Below are 18,255 nucleotides of genomic sequence, written 5' to 3'. Positions count from 1 at the left end.
CGAACGGCTGGCGATGGCAGCCTAATCGCAATTTGCTGGCGCTGAATTTACTGCTTCCGCTTTTTGTGGCGTCCGACCACCTGCGCTGAGCTTCCCCCTTTCTTTGTTGGCAACTTTTCAAATGAAACTTTTGTGCACTAAGGCACAATATATATAAAATATTTATCTTTATGTGCGAGTTTGCGAATTTGTGTGTTTGTGCGCGTGTCTTCTACCGTTCTGAGTTATTTATGTATGTGTTCGGGGGTGTTAAACACTTGTTTACTCGGCTGTGTGCTATCTTGGCCGCCAATGCCATCGCCAAGTCAGCGCCACTGAGACTGTTTCATTGCCAAGAATTTTCACATTCTACACTTTTTTAAGATATTTTGGTCGTACACTTGAGCCTTTTATGTTACTCCTGTTAAATGTTGGTTTTATCAAAGAAAAAGTGTGTCTTAAATGAATCCTTTTGGAATAGCAGATAAACATGGGCAACGACTACGACGGCAGCATCGGCGGCGCATTTAACCTTTCTATTGCAAACATTTTTTGAAGAAGTGCAGAAGAAAGACTAAGAATGGCGTAGGCACCAGGTGTGTGCGAATTCTATGGTATGGACGAAAAAAATTGCATATCCCTAGGGCGAAGATTAAGTATGACAACAAAAGAGTATAAGTGATGTGGGTATGAGCAAATGTCGTGTTTGGTTTCAGTGGCAATACAAGCAAACGATATTAAAGCAAAAAAAATAAACAAATAAAAACGTAAAAACAAAAAAATAAAAAGAGCTCGAATAGCTAAGAAAATGTAAACAAATTTTTCTTAAAACACTACATTTAAAGGGCAGACTCCAAAGACTTTGATTTCAGGTGGCAAGAGACCAGCTGTTCCCTTAAGGGAATACCTGATGAAAAATGCAGCGAACATTGGAGAAAGAAGAAAATGTATACACTAGCGTCCAGTTGGAAACATTCAAAGATACATACCTACAGTATTGGCAAAAACAAAAGCACTCCCTTGGCACCTTTTTCTCGTTTATTAAGTGTTTTATGAAATTTAAGTTATGACATCTATTAAATGGCCAAACATTTACAAAATAGCTCGCTTTTCGCTCGAACAAAGTTCACCCAATGGGCTGAAGAACGCTTGGATGGCGATGGGCATTTTCTCCGGCGGTGAGCATTTTGACGAAATCTGCATGCCATTATACCAGAGCCGAATGGTGTGGTAGTGCGTTTGGTGCGTATGTGAAAGTAATGATATGGACCAGCTTTGCTTTTAACAGAATGCTGCTATATGCCACAAAGCCAGCCTTACATGCAATCTTTCGCGCATGTCTTAAAAAATAGAATAATAAGACGGGAGAAGGCCAATAGGCCTGTACGCGTTGCCGGTATTCCGAATTAAAACCAAACTTTACGAAACCCATTTTCAATACTTACTTAACAATGTGCGTAAGTTTGGTTTAATTCGGTGCAAAGACATGGCGGGTCCACGTTTTGGCATATATTTCGAGACCCTAGTCATCAATAGGTATGAAAATTACCCCGTATTAAAGCACTTATCGACAGCTTTCATTTGATACCCATATTGTACATACACAACCAAAGGTTACCCGGGTCCACGTTTTGACCTATATCTCGAGACCCCAGTCACGGAGCGGCATGAAAAATACTCTCTACTAAAGCATTCACCAACAGCTTCCATTTGATATCCCTATTGTACAAACACATCCTAGGGTTACCCGGGTCCACGTTTTGGCCTATATCTCGAGACCCTAGTCACGGAACGGTATGAAAAATACTCTATACTATAGAAATCATCAACAGCTCCCATTTGCTACCCATATTGTACAAACACATCCTGGGGTTATCTGGGTCCACGTTTTGGCCTACTTCTCGAGACCCTGGTATCCGATTCTTAAAACTTCAAAACACAAACCTTCTCCACATGTGTCTCTTCAATGTGTCAAAGTTTGGTTAAAATCGGTTTAGCCATTTTCCGTAAAGTTCATCACAACGCGAAAAACGGCTGAATTTTTATATATAAGGTTGTCAAAAAAGTCTTGCGGTATTTCCGCAAGCTTGTCTTTGCAAGCGCGTAGTTCTAGTTGTATTCGTCGCATCGGTTCACACTAGAGCTTTTTGGAAAGCTCTTTTCACGTGCTAACACGTATTTGATTGATTGTTGTTTGCTTTTAGTCGTTCGTGAGTTATAGCGTCGCAAACATGGAGCAAAATAAAGAGAAAATACGGCATATTTTACAGTACTACTACGATAAAGGCAAAAATGCATCTCATGCTGCCAATAAAATTTGTGCAGTTTATGGACCCGATACAGTTTCCATTTCCACCGCACAACGATGGTTTCAACGTTTTCGTTCTGGTGCAGAGGTGATCGAAGATGCGCCACGGTCCGGAAGGCCTGTCGTCAAAAATTGCGATAAAATCGCTGAATTGATCGAAAGAAACCGGCATAGTAGCAGCCGTAGCATCGGCCAAGAGCTGGGCATGAGTCATTAAACCGTTATAAACCATTTGAAGAAGCTTGGATTCAAAAAGAAGTTCGATGTATGGGTGCCACACGACTTGACGCAAAAAAACATTTTTGCCCGTATGGATGCATGCGAATCGCTTCTGAATCGCAACAAAATCGACCCGTTTTTGAAGCGGATGGTGACTGGCGATGAAACGTGGGTCACTTACGACAACGTGAAGCGCAAACGGTCAAGGTCGAAAAGCGGTGAAGCTGCCCAGACGGTGGCAAAGCCTGGATTGACGGCCAGGAAGGTTCTTCTGTGTGTTTGGTGGGATTGGCAGGGAATCATCCACTATGAGCTGCTCCCCTATGGCCAAACGCTCAATTCGGACCTGTACTGCCAACAACTGGACCGCTTGAATGCAGCACTCATGCAGAAGAGGCCATCTTTGATCAACAGAGGCCGAATTGCCTTCCATCAGGACAACGCCAGGCCACACACATCTTTGGTGACGCGCCAGAAGCTCCGGGAGCTCGGATGGGAGGTTCTTTTGCATCCACCGTATAGTCCGGATCTCGCACCAAGTGATTACCACCTATTTCTGTCCATGGCGAACGAGCTTGATAGTCGGAAGTTGTCCACAAGAGAGTCCTGTGAAAATTGGCTCTCCGAGTTTTTTGACAATAGGGAAGCGAGCTTCTATAAGAGGGGCATTATGAAGTTGGGTTCTCGTTGGGAACTCGTCATCGAACAAAACGGCGCATATTTGACTTAAATCGCATTATTATAACCAATTTTATGAACAATTGAAAATTCAATAAAAATACCGCAAGACTTTTTTGACAACCTTATATATAGATAGATAATAAAAATCTGTACAACTTATCGCTCAAAATTAGCTTGTCATCCATCGTTCCTTCTAAAAACTCAGGAACGTTTGATCGATCTTCACATAAAATATTGCTTGAATGCTGGTAACTTTGCGGCAGTTCAAAATGCCTATAGTACATTAAAGGTAAGTCAACCGATACAGCCCTGCACTTACTTGTGGGTGCTATTGAGAAATTTTTCTTGGCTAAGGAATATGCTCTAGCAGCCTTGCTAGACATTGAAGATACGTTTAATAAGGTTTCTCCCACGAAAATACTCTCGGCTATTTGTAAGGTTGGAATTGATATATCTATGTATTTGGCAAGTAGTCGGTAGCCTGCTAGTTAGTCGGAAAATAACTTTGAAATTAGGTGTTTATTGCACCTTGCATAGTATTGAGAGTAACTTCTCAAGCAGATGTTATTTTTCGTCTACTGTGGAATCTGGCAGTCGACGATCTGCTTTCAGCTCCAAGTGATCTAATGCAGACCGTTCTGTCTAGATGGCCTCTAAATAGTATGTCGGGCGTGAACCCTCAAAAAAGGAATTAGCGCTGTTTTTGAGGAAATATAAAATTACACAATTTGTGAAGCTAACATTAAATGGTATAAAGCTAGAAGTAGGAGATAGCGCCAAATATTTAGGTGTAACTCTCGACAAGAAATTCAATTGGAACATGGATTTAGAATACAGAGTAAGGAAAAGTATTGTAGCTCTATTTTCATCCAAAAAGGCCATAGCACGCAGGTGAGGTCTTCCCCAAGAACGCTCTGTATGGCTGGCTGTATGTAACGGTTATCAGGCCTATCCTCCTCTACGGAACTATGGCTGGTGGACGGCTCTCGATAAGACTACGATTAGAAACAGGCTTCAGAAGGTTCAACGTATAGCGCTTAAATGTATTACAAACTGTTTTATTTAAAATATTTTTATTACGCATAGTATACTTGTAATCTGATTGAGATGTAAGAATCATCATATTTTTTTGAAACTACAGTGCATACGGCCAAAGGTAAGATATTTTTAAAGATGCATTTACCTCGTCAGCCCTAGTGTCAGTAACGACTACTGACAATATCTGTGGAAAGTCTCTAGAAAACAAAATGGTACAACAACCCACCGGAAAGTCTTTATTGCAAAGGTCTCGAATCGTTGGGTTCAATACAAGGACAGAGTCTACACTCTGTCTCAATCCCAATGTGAATTTTTGAGACATGGTAATTTAAGTAAGAGAAAACCTGCCATTTTCCTGCTATTTACTTTACGCATGTTATCCAATTCTTTATTGTAGTCAAAACCTCTAATAGGGCTTTTGGATTCAGACGGAGAAAATCAGCATGCACATTCTGCCTTCTGCAGCTACAATGGACGCAATTTCACCCATTAGTCTCACTTTGGCCAGAAAAGAGTTTATCAAAAATTTTGCCTCCGTGTCTCCAGGAACATCAAAGAAAAATATTTCTTTTCGTTGTTAATTATAGAAGAAAATGGCGCATTATAAAGGTCTTTTTTTAATAGAATGCAATCGATTCACGTCCATAAAAAATTTTCCTTGAGGTACACTTTCATATCTCATAAACGCTAATTTTTAGATATCTAGACTCTCACTTTTCCTGCTATTGGTAAATTTAATCATCAGCTTAGTAATTATCCTTCAATCCCCTTCTTCCGTTTTGTCCCTTTTTCGGATTTTGTTTGATTTTTCCCTCTCTGTTTTTCCTCTATATGGCATTACAATGCACGAATTTGATTCTTTGTCCAAGTAGGCTTGGGCAGCCACTTATCCTAACCTAACCTAAACTTCCATATAGGACCCCACATCTTCCATCCTGAAGGCGTTCTTCATACGCAAACAATAAAAAAATGTCACCCTAATGTTTTTTACCCAAAGATAATTCGATATAATTTTTTATATTTATTCAATCAAATTTTTTGAAAAACTTTTGCAAATGCCCTCAATTTTAAGTAAAGATTTAAAAACTTTTGATTAAAAATAGCGGATCTTTTCTTTTTTTAATCTCCCGGAAGTGCGCCAGCGTAAGCTCATGACTGCTGTCCTGATGCCGAAGTCACTTTCTGTTGTCTTTCAATTCGCCGCATCGAGTCATAGGTATATCTGCGTACAAGTAAGATAAGACTAAAGCTAGCTTAGGTTAAAATGGTTGCCCAAAGAGTGGGAACACTCGATCAAATCAAATGTATCCTTTGTAATAAAATCTATCTTACATTTCCAGAAATCATTCCCCTTCAAAATCAAAACTACTTAGTTATTCATCACAGCTAGTTGTGAGCAACTTTCCCACAAAACAAAATAATTAACTGCAAATATTTTGAAACATATATCACTTTTCTTGGAAGCTTCTTTATCTATATACATAAATTAAAAATTATTGTTGTACTTACCCTGACTTGTGCGGCAGTTTGTTGATTGTTACGATCCCGTCGATTTACAGTTTTCAGACCTTTCAAAAGTCTCGCTAAGGTGGTACGTTTCTTGGTCTCGCGACCTTCTGCAAATAATAAAAAGGTATGCAAGTGAATTTGGAATTCTCAGATATCTATATAAAAATGAAGTGTTAAATATGAACTAAAAATTTTGTGATTTTTCCACAGTTGTAAAATGTGATCATTGTTATACCCAAAATGTTAATAAATGAAGTATTTTTAGCATTATTTGTGAGATAACTTGCAGAGTCGACTTTTAAGGATCTAATTATATTGCTCATTTTTGTTTTGGTCACCATTCTTCATGCCGCTTGGTGCGCCACTTTGCAACATAATTTTGTGATAAATTTTTGATTCGAAAATCAGTAAACAATCTTTAGGTGCTATAAAAAGCCATCAAATGAGCAGGAAGAAGCTGAAATCTGCTACAGTTATTTATGCAAACGACAGATGACACATCACGTAGAAAAACAACTTCACATTCAGTCACTCAAAATTTTTAATGGAAGGGCTAAATATCTAGGCGTCGAGTTGGCTCACAGTTGCAAATAGAGCACGCAAAGCAACAGCAGCGATGTACTTCTGCAGCAGGACAATTGGGGGGAAAATGGGGAATACCTAAGGAACCTCCAAAAATGGAGTGGAACTGCTGATATGTGGTGGAACGCCCTCGAGAAGAGTTTGAATATTAAATGGACTAAGAAGGTTCATAAGCTCGAATGTGGAGCAATACCAACCACGCTATCGAAAACAATACACGCGTCGCTGAACTTCCTTTCAGCAGATCTACAGGCAAAATATTCCGATAGCAGCGCGGTAATAAGACTAAACACTCTAAAAAGTTGCGCTGATGGTAAGATCTTCAGCGAAATTTCGGAGCTTATTTTCGGGCTAACTAAGATGTTTAAATTTTGTATATTAGTAGAACAAAATTCAGAGAAAATTGCGTAGTGTAAATCAATAAACTTTCACTTCATTATTGCTACTGTAGCTACAGTAACGCAGATTTCTCAAGGCAGCTGAAACTCTGAAGGGAAATGGATGCTCAGTGAGTGTCGTTTGAGGTGTGTCTATATACCGTCTATTCCGAATATTTTCAGTAATAAGAAAGAAATTGACAAACGGCTGCTTTCAGCAGAGAACTGCTAGGGTGATCATAGCAGAAATTGCTTGCTAAGTATGATGTTATGCTCCTGACGAAGATGGTGTTGAGGCGAAGCAGTTCAGAGAGTGTTATGCTGACACGTCTGTAACTTCATCAAATGCGTCCTAAGAATATTGTAGTGCTGATTGGACTTCTAAGCGCCGAGAAGGAGAGAAGACTAACGAGAATGACACCCAATAACTTTGAGAATTTCACAGTAGGAATTGGTGGTTCATCAACTCTTCGCGCAGCACATCAACGCTCAAGCACAACGAAAACAGAAAAGAAATCCGCACACTATTTGTCCTTCCGTTTAGCTATTTACTACCCATATATTACGAATGATTGTGTACGGATGGAGAGATGAGTTCTCAAAGTCTACTAATAGTTTTGTGTGGCTGACAGTATAGTAATCCTTGGACAAATTTACCGCCACTATGTAGTACAGATGTCACAGGCTTTATCTGTGCCTTTACGGCATTAAGTGCTGTGGTGGTGCTATGAGGTATTTCGCGTCTTCTGGAGGAAAGTAGAGTTAATGAAATTACTTTAGATACCTGCTACTTTTCAGGAATACATATTGAGGAGCTTATTGGGAAAATCTACGACCGCTGTTTTAGCATCAACTTGCTTTTTCCATTGCGGCTAATGGCTTCGGTGGCTTTAGCCTTTGGCAGGTGTGCAGCCATTGGGAAATAAATCTGAGAAATAAATTCATATTAATCCGATAACTTACCTGCATTAGGTGGAAATTCGTAGAAATACGCTGATCTTGGACTTAAGCAACTGTAATTAGAAAGAAGATATTGCGAATTATTAAAAGTCGTTATTAATGGCTGTTTATGCAAAAGTTTAAACAATAAAACAAATAGTGGCCAACACTTCAGCCTTCAACTTACTTTTGTTGCAGAAAATTCAAGTGCGCTACATTTGGCGGGAGAGTTTGATGGGCTTGCAGTGCTTGATGGTGGTGGAGTTGTTGTTGCTGTTGCTGGTGCTGCTGCTGCAAATGTTGTTGGCTACCTGGCACTAATGGTAATTGCTGCTGCTGCTGTTGTTGCACTTGCGCCTGTTGCTGCTGGTGTTGTTGTTGCTGCAATGTATGCTGTTGCAGTAGTTGCTGCTGCTGAGTGAGGCCGCCACGTGCAACACGCGGCGCAAAAACACCATAACCAAAACCGTAGATTTCGTCCTCCTCCTTGTCCGACAGACAGCTCGAGGGCTGCAATAAAGACGAGCAAAAAGGAAAATATGTAAGATTGGACGGACTGACTGTTAGGCGAGCGTAAGAAGATTTGTATGCCTATATGTGTTAAATATGTATGTATGTATGAGTAACCTAGTAAATTAAACCGAGTGAACTGTTAACTACTTTTCTGCTACAGCAACATTTCAAGTTGTTGAGAACAAGAAGTAAAAAAAAATGAGAGGGGAAAAATTGCAACAAACGCTGAGAAGTGGCAGTAAAATAAAAATGAAAGTAAAAATTGGAATGCCAAGCAAAAAATATAAATATTTGTTTAGTTTTGCGGCACAAAATACTTCTGAACTCTTGCCGTTTTGTTGGTCGGCCGTAAACATGGCTCGAAAGTAATTTGAGAAGCTTTCATGCTGCCAAGTGTTTGTGCAACTTTTACGCTAAAACGGATTAACACCTTCGGGAGTTGATGTTGCTCACAAAAACACAAAGAAAAAAAACCAAAAAAAAAGCAAATGCCAAGAAATGGAAAAGTGGCAATCCAAATATATTCTATGATTGAGGAATAAAACCAAAGGCAAGCAATGGGTGGAAAAAATTACAGCACAGTGTAAAAAAAAAAAAATACTAAGAAAATGTTTAAATATTGGACCGAAAATATTTGAGAAATTTTCTGACCAATGGGAGGACAGTAAAATTAGTACGAAAAGAGAAATAATTCGGGAATAAAACTAACTGGTTGATACTGCCGTTGTTTGCGTAAATTCAAATTTGGCTTTGGCTTTGCAAACAAAGCAAGTAAAAGGATGATTGGTAAAACTGAATCGAGAGGCTTGCTATATTAATTTTGTTATTATATATGTAAATTTGAATATACCTAAGAATGCAAATATTTATGATTATAAAGGGTGGTTCATTTAGGTTTTGGAATGCAACTTAATTTTGTTTCTGTGTCTTCTTCATCTACTTTACTCAGTCTATGGTGAACAAAAGTGTATTACACGGCTTAGAAATTGAGTTAAATAGGGGGAATAAAATACTTTTATACTCAGACGAAAGCCTTTGCTGCTAGCACTGCGTTTACTTGAGTTTACTAACAATTTTATTATCATGTAAGCTTTTTAAAATAATAAATAAAAAATAAAAACTAAATAAAATGAAATATTCTTAAAGCAAAACATAGTGCTAAGTAGCAATCACTTAACACTGATCATCAAATGGATGCTAACTACAGATTTTTCTAAAGCTTGCGATGCTGTTTCGCACAGTATATTATTGTCGAAGCCTAAAAAAATGAGGTTTTCATTCAAAGTTTGGTTTTTAGTGAAGGTTCTATCTCTCTAACCAAACCTCGTTTGTCAAAATTGGTGAAGGGTGTGAAGGCGGAAGTGCTATTGTGATACCACAGTTGCTACTCGTTAAACCATTTTGAGTTCAGTGCAAACCAATCGATCTTTGAAGATTTTCAGCAGAATTAAATACTTGCTATTCTGATGCATCGGCACTACAAAGTGATTTGAACAATCTATTCGAATGGGGTAATTGAAAAAAAATGTCGCTTACCATACCAGCAAATGTTTCCACAGAACCTTCGCTAAAGTTCTTAAACCGCATCTAGGTAAACTTAAATAGCCTCTAGTTAGACACAGTTAAACAGCCTCAGAATTTACTTGTTAATCACATTGTTTTCATTATTCCTAAGGCCTATTCCATCCGGCGCTTTCTCCAACCTTATGCGCGAGACTTTGGGGCTCCTAATACGAGGAAAACGCTTTGTAATTCTCTAGTGAGGTTAAAAAGTTAAACTACGCCTCAGTAATTTAGAATAAAATTAAAACTATTTGTTTCCAAAGGATCGAAAGAGTTCACCGCAGGCTTGGTTTGGTTTACTCTGTAATCCCTTCATTTTCGCAAGCCATCCGCGCCAGCGGACCCCATGTTATATGTGAAAAAATTTGAAATCACTTCCCTCAAGGCGTATAATTTACACACTGCTGTGAATTTAAGACATTGTCTGTGGTGCCATTAATTGTTTTCAACTACCACGGCAGTTAATCTTACTTATATATTCCTCAAAGCGTTTGAAATTACACATCCGTTTCTAGGACTTGAGCTTAATAGTATTTTTAGAAAAATACAATGTTTTAATCGATCTTGATCTCTCCCTTCCTTGATCTGTATTTCTTAGAGTATTTTTTTTAAGTCAATTTATACCTCCAGTCCGTAAGGTTTTGTACCCACAGACTTAATAAATGAAATGAAATAATATCCCTTGGAGTACGAGTAATTGGCTTATTGAAAGCATAATTAGACCAAAAGTATCAACAACAAGCACATTATACCGACACAGAATCTTTTGTGACACATAAAATTTCAAAGGCTCTAAAAGTGTTTGACAGCTAAAGCAGCCGATAACAATAGGCCTCTTCGTTTCGCCAAGCGGCAGCAAATGTCGAAGAGATGAAGCAACTGGTTTAAATAAACATGTCTTGGCAGTGCTGCAATAGAGCTGCCTAAAATTACATGAGTTTGTAAAATAGTAAGTTATACCAGATGGTTATACTTCACCATATTCGCTAGCGCCGAACAACTTTGTTGTTACTTTCACATACACATTTTTCGTCAAGTTAACCGAGCAGCGAGATAGTGAGCAGAGAAGTAGCGACTGGAAGAGGTCTTATATCAATTGACTTCCACTGCTAGCTCTACAGTAGCGAAAATGTACTGAAAAAGTATATTGAGACAGTATAAGCGTCTCAATCCAATTTTTCAGTACATTTTCGCAAGATTCGATTCTCATATCACCACTGGCAATTGTTATTTCATTTGAAACTTTTAAATCGCTTTTGGATTGTTGGCGTAAGGTTTATCCTCAACGGCAGCTATAAAAAATTAAATTCGAATAGAGTCAAATCGCCGCTTCTAGGAGTCTATTGACATCACCACCTCCGTTGATTACACAATGGAAATGCAATTTTGGTATCGCAATGGTTCCAATGCAGGATGAGAGTATTAGTGCCATGCAGTATAGCATTCAATTGTCTAATTTATAGTAGAATTTCTTCACGATTAGTTTTGTGGTATATTTCAATGTTTTAGCTCCTTCAAAATAGGGTTGTTTTGAACCGTTCAGGGAACGTTTTGAAAAACAATACAGTTGTAAGGTTGCTAGAAAATTATTCGTTGAGGACTTTCACTAGGGGTCTTCTCAAATAAAATTTACATAAAAAACGTAAAGGCTTCTAGAAAACAAAATAGCATATAATTGCCCAGAGCCCCCTAAGATACGCAACATTTCTTCCTGCTTCTTTTATAGGCATTTAAATTGCGAATGAATAAAGCTGCTTGCCACCTATGTACTACTGTGGGCAAAAAGTAGGGTGAATTTGGTTGTAGAAGTCACACGGAGCCAAATCAGACGAATACGGTGGTTGCGAAACGATATGCGTGGAATTTTTGTCGAAATGGTCACGAAGAACGAGTGCAGTGTGAGACGGTGCATTATCGTGATGCAAAAACCAAGAGTTGTTGGCCCATAATTCTGGTCTTTTTAGACGAATTGCTTCACGTAAACGTCGCATAACGCTCAAATAATATTCCTTATTGACAGTTTGGCCAAGTGGAAGGCATTCATAGTGCACCACACCACGAAAATCGAAAAATACTGTCATCATGACCTTTATTTTTGAACGACTTTGACGTGCTCTTTTCGGACTGGCCTCGCCTTTAGCACGATATTCGCTTGATTTGTCGGTTGTTTCAGGGTCGTAAGCATAAATCCAATTCTCATCTCCCGTAATGATGCATTTGAGCTTGTCCTGATAGTCTGAAAGCATTGTTTCACACACATCAACGCGACGACTTTTTTCCAAGAAATTGAGAGTTTTCGGTACCAAACGAGATTTGACTTCCAAAATGGTTTTCACAGATCCTTCTGATATTCCGATCATATCAGTAAAGTCTTTAACAGTCAACCGACGATTTTTGAGCACTAACTCCTTCACTTTATTGACGTGTTGGTCATCTGTTGACGTCGATGGTCGTCCGGAGCGCTCCAAGTCATCAACACGTTCTCGACCCTCTTTGAAGTCTTTGTACCACTTATAAACATTTTTCTGCGACATGGTCGAATCACCAAATGCCTTCTGCAACATGCTAAACGTTTCCGCAGCCGAAATTTCATTCCGCAAACAAAATTTGATGGAACTTCTCTGCTCAATCAAATCAGACATTGTAAAAATCGAAAAATGCACTCTTGGTCGTTTGGTAAACACAAGCGTAAATATTGTACTGATAATGACATTCACATGAAAGTTGGCCCAGATGTCATTAACAGTGCTGCCAACTCACGAAAAAAATAACTAGAGCGAAATTTTAATCCCGCGAAGTTTGACAAATAAATTCACCTTACTTTTTGCCCACAGTAATTGCATTAGAAAAGTGTTTGCTTGTTACCTTAACTACTTGTTTGGAATTCCCCATGTGTTCGAATTCGCTTAAGTACCTGGCTATAAATGCTAAATATATATATTTGCAAAAATATATTTTTCTTGGAAAATTAACAACTTTAATGAAGTTTTGTTTTGGAGTGAAGGTGGTATTAAAAATATTTTAATTTTATTTTAGAAGTAACGCAGTATCTAGAAAACTCAAAGCATGCAACGGTCGTCCTCACCATTAAAGTTTTTTTTTGGTAAATACAGATTTGCTTAATATTTTTTACTATATACTATTGTTCAGGCATACATCTTAATAATGGTAATTAAGTTTGTAATTGGGGTATTGATTCACAAACACACACACACACACACACAATTAGGCTAACTCAATGAGCATTCATTATGATTATTACTATTTCTATAAAAAATTAAATAAATTAGTAGCTCTCGGCTAGCATATAGCAACTGCAAGTGCTTACATTTTGCTTGTGAAAATACTTATAGGAAATGGAGAAAATTTAGCTTCGATGTATCTATGCGTATATGCATCTATTTTTCTGTTGTCCGCGGAGCTATACTTGCCATAGCTGCAGATTAAGGAAAAAGGTCACTCTTTTTTCATTCCGCCCTAGTCTCTTCGTTTTTGGAGTTGTTGTTTTCTGCTGCCTATTTGAATAGAATGGAATTTTGAATTCAATAATTGAAAAAACATGTCCTTTTTTTTTAATTTACTCAACATCAATTTCGGCTTTCATTTGTTTTTTCTTTTTTATTTTTGTTTTCATGCAATTTCGTTTTTCCATTGAACAGGTTGCACGGGGAATGTTACTCAATTTACCTGCAATTAAGTGTGAATTGCGTAGTTTATTAAGCGAGCGCTTGTATGGCAAAATATGCTTAAATAAAGCCCTAATTGCCTAAATTTCCTCATTTAATAATTCAGGTGCATGTTTCAACATAGTATTGGGCTCTCTCTTTGTCTTAATTTGCGAAATACTAATCAAATATTATTATAATATTATTGTAAAATACTATATCCAATATTTGTATTAAAATTTTAAAGCCTAAGTAATACTAAAAAATAGTATTTGTAAAATACTAAAAAAAAATTTCAACCTTATGAGCTTAATAAACTTTATTGAAGAAATGAAACCTGCACTTCTTTAAATTTCTAACAGCTTTTATGACCTTACAAGTGCATAGTTGTCAATAATCTTCAAGGAAAGTTCAAAGCCCCAATGTGCATTTAAAAAAAAACAAAAAAACACTGTTCAGTGATGTCACACGGCCAAAATCTGCACCTAAGAGGCACTCCTTGGACATGGTCCGCTTTTTCGTGACGACACATGGACCTCCAAATGAGACAATTCTGTTTGTCAACATACCGCCAAAGTGCAAATCAGTTTCATCTAAAAAAATTATTTTTCGGTAAAAATGCTCAACTTCAACCAGGAAAATTTTTCAATTTTTTTTCAAGCGAAAAGCGCCTCATTTTTCATTTATCTAACCATAAACTAAATTTCTGATACTTAATTAACAATATTATTTCTGCTGTTAAAGCCCACCAAATCGATAGTTCAAATTCCGGCAGCTAGACGTAACACCCTGTATATACATAAAAACATTTTACATTGAGTGCCCCTCCACAACTTACCGCAATAAATTTGCACTGAACTTCGTACATTTGGATTGGAGAACTGAATTGCTTGGGGACCACAAATACACAGCTGTGGCTTTCACTGGATTGGAAGATAAACAGGAAAATAAGAAGAAATCTTGTGTTTCCAGTGATGAGGTAGGGTGAAAGGCTCGACATGTAGGCAAACAAGAAGAAACGGGAAAAAGCGAGGAAAGGTGAAATGCCGACAGCAAATTTACTCGAACTCAATACTTTAAATACATGAGTGTATGTAGAGAGGAGAAATAAATATGAAGTTCCTTTGTTTATTTAATTCATCAAGTGAGGGGCACCAGGCAGTTCGAAAGTAACTACATGCAATTTATATTTCTTGTTTTCGTTGTATGTTGGCTTCTTGGTTGCATGACTTTCGCTTAATCCCCACGGACGAGTCAACACAAAGCAATTGTTTTTAATTCATAGAAATTTCAAAGTCTCGATTTTTGGCATTATATATGTACATATGTACGAGTGCACTTTTTTTATTTTAATTTTTTTTTGGCTGTAGAATGCGATTAAGCGCTGTATCCGAAATTGGCAATAGAAAATTTATCATAACAAAGTTTTTACAAGTTTTTTTAGTGCTTAAATTCTGAAACTATTCACGTTTTGGTATTGTTGAAAATTTGTGCTGGCTATGTAGACTTTTTTACTCCATTCACTAACAACGCCGGCGTAAGGCAAGGTTGTCCCCTTTCGCCCTTTCGCTTCGGCATCGTGCTTGATGACGTCATGAGCCAATTGACCCTGCATAAAAAAGGCATCGTATAGAGTTCCAGCAGACATCTCGAAGACCTGGACTTCACCGATGGCATCTGCCTCCTCTCTCACAAACTCTCCGACATGCAAGCGAAGGCGGACAAACTAGTCGCGCTGGCACGCACTGTCGGGCTGGAGGTTAACATCGCCAAGACTAAATGAGAGTCAACCACAAAAACGCAAGGCAGATATTGGTTGGCGGGTGCCCGGAATTCGTTGAAAGCTTCTGCTCCCTCGGCTGCATCATCAGGGCAGATGGTGGAGCAGATGAAGACGTCAACTGCAGGCTAAACAAAGCAAGGACGGCATTAGGACAAGTGCATACGGTATGGGGGAGTTCGCAAATCTCCAGGCGCTCTAAACTACGAATATTCGGCCCATGTGGAAAGGCAGTATTGTTGTACGGAAACGAAACATGGCTGGTCTCTAACACCATCACACAGAGGCTACAATCCATTCATCAACAAATGCCTCCGCATCATCTGCAGAATATTCTAGCCGAACACCATCAGTAGCAACGCACTGTGGAGATTAACGAACGAGGAACCCATCCTTAAGCAAATCATGGATAGGATGGATAGGTCACATACTCAGAAAACCAGCAGATAGCATCACGGGGATGTCAGTTGACTAGAACCCTCAGAGGAGCAGAGGTCGCGGCCGACCAAAAAACACTTGGAGAAGGTCGATGCTGCGCGAACTAGCAGATGCCCACATCTCATGGGACGGTGCAAAAACAGCAGCACAGAAATGCGTACGATGGAAGAGTCTTGTCAAGGCTCTATGCTCCCAATAGGAGTGCACAGGGAAAAGAAATGTAGAGCTTTTAGAATAAAGCTCAAACTTTTTAGTTTACCTGTTTTTACATGTTTCGAAGTAACAACACGAATTCGTAGTTAAATTTGATTTTTGAAAGACACCAAGCTAAATAATTGCCTTTGAGGTCCTCGCCTCAAAAAATAATGTACTGAAAACAAAAATAAAAAACCTATTTTCGTATCCATTTTACACGCTTTTAAAGAAACACCATTTCAAATGAGGCGAGGGCCTTAAATACACACTCGAAAATATCATAAAAGCTTCATAAATTTCATCATATATTGATAAGATTTGACAAATTACTCATTTACTTTTTATTTTCAATTATGCTTATAAAAATAAAGTTTCTAGAGTTTCTCCATCGACAAAAAAGGTGAAGGTGCTGTGCTGCGGTGTCATTTTCATACTGCATTTTATTTTAGCCGAAGTTTGAGAACCTCCATTCGCGCATAAGTTAAACAAAAAATGATGAACTATTTTTGAAGCCCGCAAGTGCATTTCTGCTCTATGTAAATTTTTGGAGATGTCTTATAATAAAACTGTAGGTATTTCAAAAGTTGGAGAGGGAAGTGATATATTTATTACTGCTATTGCTAGTTTTTAGCAAACGCATATTTTTGGTCAACCACTGTCTCCAACAACAATCTTTGGGCTATGACAAAAGGAACACCTGCCCACTTAGACATTCGACGTCGGAAGTGGAAATGGATTGCCCGTACTTTAGGCAAACCCAATGGAGACATCTCCAAAGCAGCTCTAGACTGGAACACACAGGAAAGTCGCAGATACAGCAGACCATCGACTACGTGGAGGACACGAAGCAGAGGCGTTACAAGCAGGCTGCTCTTGCCGGTAAGTGGAGCTCCTAGCTTTAAATAAATCTAATTTTAAATTGTTGATTGAGGCTCTAGGTTTCATTACGGAATGACGGAACTAAGTTAACTCAAATGTCAGGATGATCCTTGAAGCATAAAAACAGTTGGCTCAGTCAAAAGTAGCCAATTCATTCATTTTTTTTTGTTTCAATTAAATACTTGTAATTGCCGGACAATGTGTCACCTACTTAAAATGCTAATTACTCACTAATCTAAATATACATACCGAATATTTTCCTGGCACATAAATTGGCTGACTATGACTATTTGGTAGGCCACCTTGGCTCGAATAGCCCCGATGACCGTGATGCCGGTGGTGTGTGCTGGCGCTGGGGCCACCAATGCCACTGACGCCACTGCCACTACCGCTACTCCCACTGCCACCGGCTGGATTCAAGGGACTTCGTTCCGCCCACGCCGCTTGACGCGCGATTTCTAAAGCACTTAAAATATCTCCAAAGGGAGCCATTAACAACTCACAATAGACTGATGCTAGACCCTCTAAATGACCGCGTTGACCGTCCTGCAAAAATATAACCAATACAAATACAACAATAAGCAAACTAATCGATTTTTGCACAAACAGTTTCATTTTTATAACTCGTTTTTTAATTCAAAATGTGTTTTAATATTATTGTTGTAATTGGTGTTGAAATCTCAAGAGGCAGTAGTTAGGTGAATGAATGGGTGAATAATATGGAGTGGAATGGCGTTAGAAGAAATGGAGATACATATGTACGTATGTGCGAATAGTTAGTTGATTATATTAGTATTGGCATAGTATGAGAATTTATGGATTGAAATTTAGTGATGCAATTATGTGCTCGTATATTAGTAGTTATGGTAATTATAATGGCAACTAGTTTTGTTCGTGCAATGGAATGATAATTGGACGGTCATACGGAGTAAAGGAAGTGGTTGTTGTGGTCAAAGTACTTTAAGTATGGAAATGGGTTATTGATTAATTGGATTATATATACTTGAAATGCAATAGTTGTGGCAGAGGTTAGTCAGCAAATTGTGGAGGATGAGAGAGTGCGCATAGCGCATGAGAATGAGCAGTGAGAGAATGATAAACTACGTTTCGAGTGAGTATATTCAAATATTAGTATTGAAAGATAAGGACAATTAAAATGGTTAGTAGATATAATTCAGTAATGAGTAGATGAATAGATAATAAATTATAGGAAGATTAAGTATGAATGAGGAATATGAGTAAAAAGTTAAAAAAAGCTAGTGAAAAGGGAATGATTCGATATTAATGGGTGCAAATTGTGTAGAAATTGTGGAAAATATTTTATGATTATGGATATATCACATAAATATATATAGAAATATATGAATTAAATAATATACTAAATATTAGTGCCTAATTTTGTATTTATGGCACAGAAGGTTGCGGAGGTTCACTTTATAAAATCAGCGAATAATTTCTGTTTGTGGAGGCATGTCGCCCTCTTTTTTGTTTCGACTATTTATTTATTTTTTTGGCGGCCGCCGTAGCCGAATGGGTTGGTGCGTGATTACCATTCGGAATTCACAGAGAGGTCGTTGGTTCGAATCTCGG

General features: G+C 38.2%; 1 protein-coding gene across 1 annotated transcript in view; it reads right to left on the bottom strand.

Annotated features, from left to right (window-relative positions):
- Positions 1-17,206, bottom strand: part of LOC128855045 (uncharacterized) — a 105,709-nt gene extending 88,503 nt beyond the window's left edge. The window contains exons 1-4 of the mRNA XM_054089627.1: positions 16,915-17,206; positions 7,820-8,142; positions 7,657-7,706; positions 5,735-5,841 (exon numbers count right to left, since the gene is read on the bottom strand). Of these exons, the coding sequence (XP_053945602.1) occupies positions 5,735-5,841; positions 7,657-7,706; positions 7,820-8,142; positions 16,915-17,157 (723 nt within the window). The 5' untranslated portion in view covers positions 17,158-17,206. The remainder of the gene's footprint in view (positions 1-5,734; positions 5,842-7,656; positions 7,707-7,819; positions 8,143-16,914) is intronic.
- Between the last annotated feature and the right edge of the window lie 1,049 nt (positions 17,207-18,255).

Source organism: Anastrepha ludens, chromosome 2 (genome assembly GCF_028408465.1).
Source record: "Anastrepha ludens isolate Willacy chromosome 2, idAnaLude1.1, whole genome shotgun sequence".
In the NCBI taxonomy this organism is placed as follows: Eukaryota; Metazoa; Arthropoda; class Insecta; order Diptera; family Tephritidae; genus Anastrepha; species Anastrepha ludens.
This window is presented reverse-complemented; position numbering and strand designations above follow the sequence as displayed.